Genomic DNA, 11,103 nt, shown 5'->3' with positions numbered 1-11,103 from the left:
AAGTAGGAATGCTTTTGTGTGACATGAATAAATTGGTGTCATCAGCAAACATAATTGTTATTAAATCCGATGCTTTGTATAAATCATTAATATAAATAAGGAAAAGAAGAGGTCCTAATATGGATCCTTGAGGAATTCCACATGTAATATTTAACAAATTTGATGATAATGTTTCATCGGCGTAAACAAATTGTTTGCGATTAGTTAAATAACTTGTTAACAATTTTAAAACATTGCCTGTTATGCCACAACATTTTAATTTTTTAGCAAGATTTTTATGATTAATGGTATCAAACGCTTTCGCTAAATCAATAAATACTCCCAATGTGAATTTAGAATTATTAAATGAGTCTGATATACTTCTTGTAAGCTGAATAATTGCATGCTCTGTTGAATTATTTTTTTTAAATCCATATTGCATGTTATATAATAATTTGTTTGATTAAAGGTGATTGTATATTCTGTATCTATAACTATCACTAAGCATTATGTGATGTATTTTGAATTTTGGTATACGATGTTTTTACATTAAAGTTTATTATTTTAATTACATTTAAATATTTTTTCGAATCTCATTAAAAGTATAATTTTTATTTAGGTTGTAAAAGAGGAGGGGGGGGAGGGAGAGGACCGTGACACGCCCCCTTCCCCATCTACACCCCTTAAAACAAAGGGTGCGCTGCTAGTGATGTTGTAAAGTAGTAAAATATAATTTTTGTTTTGATTCTAGATTTCTTTTTAATTATAAAGATAAATATTTATAAAAAAAAAAGAGTCATTTTTGATAATAGGGTGTTTGAAACCATCACCCTTACATCCACCCAAAGACAATGATGAAACTTCTATATTTGACTGTGGTCTGATAGCTAATTACAAAACATCTTGTATATAAAAATTTACATTTTCTTTAAAAAAAACAATTTTTTATAAATATTGTTAGTCTTTATTGCCGGTATGGATGGTGGTTTTGTGCCCCCTCTTTAATAAAATAAAAAATCAAAATCAAAATTTTTATTTTTTATTTTTTTTTAAATAAACATGTTCTTTTTAATTATATGAAAAAACCTTTAAAGTAAACAAAACAGCAAAAAATACATAAAATGCTTATTTAATTGGAAAATGTATTCATTAGTGTCCGGACTTTGTCGAATAAAATTGCGGTTTACGAGAAATTTCAAGACATTTTCGATAAAAACTGAAAAATTCGAAAACGATAAATTATTATTTCTCGTTTCCGAGTTTACAACAGTAAAAAAGAAGGGTGTCCATTAGACCAGAGGATTTGTTCCAAACCCAGTCAAAAGCCAGAGAAGGTCAAAGCTCAAATGCGGAGTTCCTCTAAGTGATATAAAAGATTAAAAAAGTGATAAAAAAGTTGAATTTTAGGTCCACTGATTAATTATTACAATAAATAAAGTTTATTTTATCATGAAATATTTTTTTTATTTCTGTAAAAAGCTGTGGAATTAAAAACTAACAATTAGAACTGTTAATTTATGCCTTAGACTCTTTATATCCTATAAGCTAATTACTTCAAAAATGTTGTGGATTAAAGTAAAAAAAATTCGACAAAAAATGATAAACTTACAATTTTTTGACAAAGCATGATTGCCGAAACATTACCAACATTCTCGAAAAATTTGATAAATTTCCGACTTTCGAGAAAGATTTTTTTTCTCGAAACAGATTTTTACCGTAAGTCGGAATAAAATTTTTATTCCGTTCCGTTCCGAACTATTTTTTATCGAATCGAGAGTCCGGACACTAGTATTCATATTAAAAATCTATATAAAAAACATTTATAAGAGCTTTTGGCTAAACTCTAGACTAAAAACAAACATACACTTTTTGAACTTTTTAAAAAACATTTTCCTCTTTTTTTTTTGCGCATCTCCTGAAAGTTGGCCAATAGGCAGTACTGTAAAATGTTTTATGATATTTTCTCCGTGAAGTAAAATTTTGTGTACTGAAGACGGCATATAGTTCAAGTGACAATTACTCAAATAAATGTGGGCAGTTTCTGTAGCATATGTACCAAAACTTTCGGCATTTATCATAACACCTAATGAGAGAGCTTGTAGAATTATATAAAGTCGCTTAATCAAAATTTTATTTACTCCAGTGATTTCAGAAGAGCAGCTTGCATTGTAAAAAAATTTCCCAGCAGTATTACCATCTTTGGTATAATCACTTACTTGTTTAGGTTTGTTGACGGTTAGCCCTTGCTGCTCACGAAAACGTTTCTGTACCAAGGTCTTCTTTTTTTTCTTTTGTCATTTTTTTTTCTTTACTTTTAACTGACCATGTTTGGAAAGATATGTTGTAGAAAATATGTAGTATTTTTCCATACACCGAATCCAGGCATGTAGTGTGGACAGTCCGTATTATTACGAACTTTCATTTTTAGAGCCTAGCAGACACTTTAGTCAAATCGTTCATTTGTCGTGTTGCTCCACCTATTGTACATGTAGACGCAGAAGGCGTATCTGCTAATACCTTAGCCACTTTTCCATCTATCATTATTTTAAAAAGTTCATGTTTCACTAGTATTCCATTGCAACATTTGTTAAATATAAATGGCCGTAAAGAGTATATTTAGATTTTAATTTCATCTACAACAACCAATAATAATACCAATAATAGAATGTATGTCCATCAAAATTAATTCTCAAAAAAAAATAGACAAAATAACTTTCGCAAAACTCTTGTTATAAACAGATTTAGTCTGAAACCACGATGAAAAGCGGTTTTTCTGACTTTTAACACTTTTTTAAAGATAATTTTAGAAACCGCTCGTATCCGCACCTGATTTTTAATAAACCAATTTTATAGACATCTAAGCTACAAATCAATTACAAAAATAAAGCGTGGGGAAGTGTGGGTGACTACTAAAAATATTGGTAAACTTTAAGATTTTTTATTTCTAGCTCGTTTTGTAGTTTAATTAATTATTAGTAAACAAAACCATATAATTAAAAATATAAATTTGTTCTAAAACCTCCATAACATGATGCTTTCAAAAATGTAAAACACTTTATACTTATTCATAAAAAGTTTTATAGAAAATAACTTTTAAAGTGATGAAGCAAATGAGTTTCAATTGACGATTTACAAAAATGTGAAACAGTTGGGCTTCAAAAATTATCTTTTTACATAAAATTTGCTGAAATCTCTACATTATAGTAAAGATTAACTATTAAACTATTAAAAAAAAATTAAAATATATTTTCTGCAGTGAAATTGAAGTTTGAGCAAAAAACATTTATGGTACGTTTTTGTAGTACTAATTTCCACTGTGCAGCGCCTTCATTGGAACACCTGCATTTATCTTTGAAAAAAAATGAATTATGGCTATATTTTACATTTTTTTAAAACGCCTTATTTTCTTCGTTTTATCACATTTTGAAAGTTATTCCTTAAAAAATCCATGTGCACCATTGGTTTAAAGTTTTTTTGCGTCGTTTTTTTTTTCGGTTATCTAATTTTGTGTTTACGCTATATTGATTGCGCTGGGTAAACTATACCGCTATATGTTATACGTTTTTGTGTGTTTAATTCGAAGGGATTTAAAACGCAAAATAACAATATGAACTTATCTTATAAATTGCTGCAAGGATGACATTGCAGTGATATAACAAAAAAAGTTTCCTTGATTGGAAGTTTCCTTGGTAACTATTGATTATCTGGATTGGAACTATAACTTTTTCTTTACTTTATCAGTAATAAAATCAAAGGGTTGTAGAAATAGTTCAAGCGCAATTTAAAAATACTTAATAACAATCATAAACCTTTAAATTAATACTTTATTTAGTAATTTTTAATCAATAAATTAAGAGAACGTCATGACAGTTGAAACTTTAATACAATTTTTTGTTTGTAGACTTTCAGTTTGTCAGGGTAATATTAATCCTATTAAAAATTTTGAATGAACTGTTTAAATTTTCACTGTAAAGTTAAAAATCATTTTAAATCAATTTTTGTTGATTTTAATGATTTTTTTTATAAAAAAAAAAAAACATTTTGTTCTGATAAAGGTATCAAAGTGTTCCAATTTAGGGAACCAGTTGCCTTGATTGGAACAAAATGGTAGCTTTGCAAAAACAAATTTATTTCCAATAACAGTGCAATCAATTAACTCAAATTATGGTCAAAAGTATAGTAGGGTTGTCTGTTTGTATTAATCAAATCATAAATGCTTTCATAGTTAAACCATCTTTGGCTAATAAATATTTATTTTTTAAGTGTTCCAATTAAGGCAACTCTCCCCTATATTTAGCTTAGTAGATAAAGGTTGGCAGGGTGTATAGTGGCTTTCATTGGATATAACTCTGATTGCATGTTTTTGCATATAAACGAGTTTTTTTGATTTATTTTTATTGGTACTACACAATGCAATATTAGCGTAATTAAGATAGGAATTCGAGATTCAATTCACGAATATATAAGTGAATATATCCAAAATTCAATATGATATTTAAATTGCCAATTTACATGGGTCTAGCAAACATGCATGTTGAAATATTTATATATATATATATAAAAATTCTTTCAGTGTATTCTACATATATATATATATATATATATATATATATATATATATATATATATATATATATATATATATATATATATATATATATATATATATACATATATATGTATATATATATATATAGTTGTGAAGTTGCAACGTATGTTTAAATTAAAGGGTGTCACAATACCACAATTTATCGGTTGTCAGCATCACGTACTAGACAGGATTCTCCGTCTGGTGATGGACGAAGAACTTGGGGGTGATACCAAATCTCCAAACATTGAATACCCATTTGTGTCTGAACTGTTGAATAAGTATGATGAACTGAAGGATAAGTTTGTGAATGGAACTGTAGAAATTCTTGATAAATTAGGGTGGAGAGACGATATGAAGTTTTTGTACCATTTAACAAGAGTGTTTAGGTTCTATGAAGAACAAAGAAACTTCCCTCTGATTCACTTTCAGAACATTCCTAATATGAGCAATGCCAGATGGAACTCAAGAGCCATTCTCGCCATTCTGGCGTTCATTCTTATGCCTGAAGCGAGAAAGAATTTGGAGAAGGTTTGCAGGTTCATTTCATATGAGTGGGCAGAACATTGGTTTAGTAGTCAAAAGTACAATGACAATGACTTCAAGAATTTATCTGATGTATTGAAGCCTTACAAAAAGGCATTGCAGTCATTCAAAAATCACTGGAAGAAAGAGCCATCCGTCATCGACATACCACGAAGTAATCAGATAGCTGAACGTGCAATCAAGGTGATGCAAGACCTGTATGCTTCCTGCAGAAAGAAAGACAAACTGCAACTTCGATTCATTCTAAGTAATAAGCGCTAGACTCTTTATGAGACGTGAGCATCATGTGACCCATGTACTAAACACAGTAGGCCTATAGACACAGACAGTTATGTATATTGTTGTACTAGACGCTTTGATACTGTTAATTTTGTAATACTTGTATAATTATATATCACATAATGTTTTTTGTTATATCACAGTACATGTTGCATAAATAAATAAAATAACAACACGAGTATGACTCTTACAACATCTTCAGCCTTTAATATTCATTTACTGTACAAAAGTGTACCTATTGAAAATTCGATTTTTTGGTTTTGGGGTGACCTTTTTTCAAAATATGTCAAAATGAAACATCTATTCGTTCTTTTTACATAAAAGTTCATTGAATTACGATACAGGCCTAGTAGGTTGCAAAAAAGTCATATCCCTAATATATATATATAAATGTATATATATATATATATATATATATATATATATATATACAAATTTATATATATATATATATATATATATATATATATATATATATATAAATGTATATATATATATATATATATATATATATGTACATATACAAATTATGTTAGTGTATTCTACAAATAGAATGCTAAAACAGAGAAATAATAAATTAGTAAAAACTCTTACCTAATTTTGTCTTTGACAAACTGTTTCTCTTTCTGTAAGTTTGCCATCAGGTTCTTACTGACGAACCTACAGAAGGAGAAACAGCCTGTTGAAGACAAAATTAGATAAGTAGTTTCACTAATTTAGATACACACACACACACACACACACACACACACAGATATATATATATATATATATATATATATATATATACATGTATATATATATACATATACATATATATATATATATATATATATATGTATATATATATATATATATATATATATATATATATATATATATATATATATATATATATATATATATATATAAATGTGTGTGTATCAATGTAATTATGTATTGTGATTTTAGAGTAGCCTAACAATAGCTTATAAAAACTTAATATTGAAAAATATCTTCTAGTCTTGAAAAAAAATTGAATACTAATATTAGTAAACATTGCAAAAAAAAATAAAAAGTTCATCTACCTGAAAAAGTGAAAAATTATAAATTTCTACGCTCAAAAATTTTTTAAAAAGGATTTGAAAAACAGTAAACAAAACACACTTTAAGTAGCTATTGCTGAAACTACATTTTATTCATTTTGAGAGGTTTTTTATTTTATTTGAATAATTACATTATATACTGGTAGTTACTTTTATAATAATTTTCTTTAAATAAATGGCTTAACGCATATTTAATGGGCAAAAATTAGAAAAAGTAGCTCGTTGTCAATGAGAAATTTTTTATATTCGGTATCCGTAGCCATTTTTAAAACTCTTGAAATATACAAATTTTACTGCGCTTTCGTGGTTTTTTAATATCGAACTTGTTTTTTTGTAATTTTTTTACTCTCATATTTATTTTAGGTTTCTTGAAAAGATTATAATATAAATTCAGTATAATTGTGAAAATATTTTAGTTCTTAGTTTAAATATGCATAAAAATTATAAACCAAATCATGTAAGCAGAAAAAATGTTATCTGTACTTCAGAACAGGTACACCATAACGCATTAAAAGCATTAAAAACATTCATTAACTCTAAGCGAAGCAGCTTTACAAAAAAAATATCCAGATCAATATTTAAGATAAGACTAAAGACACACATATCGAAAAGCATGATGGTATTCATTATTTACATCTACATAAAAAAATATTTTTAACCTATAAAAAAAATTAATCTGAATTTGGCTTTTTTGTGGAATCTTCAAGGTCGTCCCGAGGGGTGAGGGGCGTAGGTGATTTCTAGCCCCCTAGGAAACAAATCAATCGGCAAATTCGGAGACTGGAGTCGTCAGTATTGGATTTGTAGTTGGCAGTCGGCAAATGTTAGCTAAAAAGTACCTTTTTTTTTTTACAGATCTTATTTGGCAAAAAAAAATATCTAGGCCTTACTCGACAAAAAAATACATCCCCCTCCCCCTTCCTTTTAAGATCTTTTTGGGACGGCCCGAGGAATCATAAGGTTGCAAAAGAGTATGTAGATAAAATCATACCTTGTTGACTTTGTACTAAAGTTTTTTTATACTTGTATCTAAACTTTATTACAAAATTCTTTTTTTAAAACCTTATTTTTGTAAATTTATGTTTTTTGTGCCTAAATATTTTGTTTATATTGATTCAATCCATATTTTCGTCCTTTTTTTTACTGAGTTAGGCCAAAAAAGTTGGGTGATTTTAGCCCACTGATTGTTAGCCCACCGGTTGTTAGCCCACCGGTTGTTAGCCCACCGGTTGTTAGCCCACCAGAGCTGGGTGATTTTAGCCCGCCATTTAAATACTTTTAGAGATTGATTTCACCCTTAAAAATTACTTTAAGAGATTAATTTTCAATTATAAGAAATATTTTTACTATCATTGTAATGCACTTCAAATAGTGTTTAAGGAGATAACTTTAGTGATTTTTATGCAATAGGGGAACCTGTTGTACCTTTGACCACTTTTTGCTTTAAAGCGTTTTTTGCGTAGTCTATTGAGTAAATTTAAACGTAGTCTATTGAGTAAATAAGAATTTTTTTCATTTGACCAAGAAGCATCTTTTTTCCGTGTTTTAAAAAAAGAAGTCAGTTGCTCAAAGGTACAACACGTACGTTGTGCCTTTGACCGATGCGCGTTGCTCCTTTGACCAAAATGTTGTTATTAAAAAATCATGCAATTTTTGAACCTCATTAATATTTTAGCTTGTTTTTTTTTTTTTTTTTAAATTTTATTATTTCAGTTTACAAAGTCAGTCGTTATACAATAGAATAAACTATTAAAGTACTTTTACAAATATATAAATATAGCAGACTAACAATATAAACTAGGTTTCCGAAAGAAGATCACAAGGATCTTGTCGTCGGGACCTTATAAAATATAATAAAATATATAGTTTTTTACATCTTTTTTAATATTTTTTTATTTACAATAATTGTGAAGTGCAATTTATTATGAAGAACATATATTTTAATCTTTTACACGAGTTAAACTGTAAATAATATAAACTAGCAAAATATTGTAAACAATATAAAATACAAAACGTGAGAAAGAAATAAGAAAAAAAAGTTCACAAGTTAAGTTAGAATAACAAGAAATTAAATTTTTTCAAGTGATTAGTAATATTGTAAAATGTTATCTTAAAAAAGAATAAAATTTTTTGCTTTGTTTTTAAAAAGATGAAGAGAATTAGTTAGATCAAAATCAAAATTTGGCAAAACAAGTTATTCTACAGGTGTGGCGCACGATAGGCAAGACAGAATTGATTAAAATTTGTGTGACAAAAAGCCTTTTTTTAAAAGTTTATATTTCTAAGTTCTTATTTGTTGGTTGGTTTTAAATTGAAGAGATCTTCAAAAATTGGAGGAGATAGATTGTTTTTCTCTGTATACTCTGTTACACATAATTCTTTCTAAAACTTTCGAAAATATAGAAAGCACAGAGATGGGGCGGTAGTTTGTTATTATAGATTAATTGCCCTCTTCATAAATAGGAGTCACTTTAGCAATTTTTAATTGCGCTGGAAAAATTCCTTGTTATATATTATATAGCAACTACAGGCCTAACTTTTGTCAATAAAAAAACAAATCTAACTATTTTGTAAGCGATTCAACTTGTCTAAAAAAAAAATTAGAAAAATCAATCCTTACAATCTTGCAAAGACTTGTGTATCGAAGTTACGATACTCAGTCAGTATTACTGATTTTTTTAAATAATATCAGTTATTACAACTATTTAGATAAAGTCACATATTTTCTTTAGTTTTTGTTGGTCAAAGGTACAACATCCTAGTCTGGTCAAAAGTACACGAGATGGGTTTCTTTAACAATTATCGTCTTAATTCCCATTTACGGTCAAAATAATCATCCAAACTTTTCCATAACAAAAAAATGATGCTGGGTAATGTTTATTATGTCGTAGATGAATCAAGAACAATTTATCACATTTTTAAAATCAGAAAAAGATTAACACAAATATTTACTTTTTAAGAGCAAAAACTTATAATTACTTGTGGATTGATACCATCTATCCCAACTATGATGTTTTACGGTAAGAAGAGTTATTATGGACTATTATTTCAAATGGCACTTCACGTTTTTTTAAAAAAATAATAGTAAGCCGACTGAGTAGAGTGACCGAAGGTACAACTTGGTCAAAGGTACAGCAGGTTCCCCTATACATTAAGATGCAAAATGGTAAAAAAATCCGCGGAAATTACATCGGACAATACTTACCCATACTTTTTTAATATAAAGCATTTACTTAAAATGATCTTTTTTAATGACTTTTTTTAGTTAATCAGCGTAAAAAAGTTTGCAATGTTCTTTTAAGAAAAAACTCATTTAAAATTTATTCAACAACTACTAAGCAATAATCTCCCATATTTATGTAACTCATTCTTATTATCACAATCGATGATGTTAAAGATTGAAGCTAGTACAATTTTGATAATTTGGGTCTAATTAAATAGAGAAAATGTTTGAAAAATTAAAAATTTATATATACTTCATGAATAAACCAAAAAAAATAACAACAAATATAAAAATAAACATAAAAAAAAAGCCTAACAATAACATCAATAACAATAAGAGACTTTTTAACCAACAAATAACACAAAGGTAAAATTTTTTAATCCGCCTTTTTTTCACACATACACTTTATTTTCCATATATATATATATATATATATATATATATATATATATATATATATATATATATATATATATATATATATATATATATATATATATATATATATATATATATATATATATATATATATTTATATATATATATATATATATATATTTATATATATATATATATATATATATTTATATATATATATATATATATATATAAATATATATATTACCCATTCAATTGGTAGTTGTAAAACTATGTTTTAAGATAATGTTGTAACTAAAAGTTGTAAGATAATGTTTTTATATTTGATTTGTTGTAGACAATACTTAAGTTGATGAAGACAATAGCTTAGATTTGTGACTCATAATGAGTTCGACATTACTTATTAAAGACTTACCTGAATAACTATATATTAACTTATATTTGTATTATGTTTTTTATTGAGTACCTAGTAAATCTTTTAAAAATTAGACAAAATATGTAATGCAAAAATAGTCGTTTTTATTTTCTTGCTGTTAAAAGCTAACTTAAAAGTTACACTTGAAAAAAAGTTGATTGTGGAAGAGATCATTTGCCCTCCTTTTAATTAGAGATCCATTCGAACCAAGTCATTAGGCGTAAATGAAATAATACAAATAATATTTAATATATACTTGCCATTCGATTGTTCTTTTGCACAAATAATGTAAAACATGCTTATTAACTAAATTAAAAATAAAATTTTATTACTTTTTCTTTTTACAAATTAAAATGCAAAAACTGTATCTGGTTGTCCACAAATAACTTCACGCAATATTTGATCGTTTTTGGAACCCTTCCCTTTCCCTCTCCACGTTACAGTAACATTTTAGTAACATGTCATCTTTTTAGTAACATGTCACTTACGAATTGTTACAAAACCACAAAACCCTCTCCCTGCCCCCTTCCCCGAGTACGTGACGTTATTTATAGATGATTATTTATTAATAATTCTGGTCAAGAGTGTTAAACCTATTTTGTTTCAGTAT

The 11,103-nt window shown here is 27.2% G+C and overlaps 1 protein-coding gene across 1 annotated transcript in view; it reads right to left on the bottom strand.

The window, feature by feature from the left end:
* The window catches only part of LOC136080611 (uncharacterized), a 129,393-nt gene that overhangs the window by 117,610 nt on the left and 680 nt on the right, over nt 1–11,103 (bottom strand). The window contains exon 2 of the mRNA XM_065797472.1: nt 10,754–10,799. Within this exon, the coding sequence (XP_065653544.1) occupies nt 10,754–10,799 (46 nt within the window). The remainder of the gene's footprint in view (nt 1–10,753; nt 10,800–11,103) is intronic.

The sequence above is a fragment of the Hydra vulgaris genome, chromosome 05, assembly GCF_038396675.1.
Source record: "Hydra vulgaris chromosome 05, alternate assembly HydraT2T_AEP".
Lineage (NCBI taxonomy): Eukaryota > Metazoa > Cnidaria > Hydrozoa > Anthoathecata > Hydridae > Hydra > Hydra vulgaris.
This window is presented reverse-complemented; position numbering and strand designations above follow the sequence as displayed.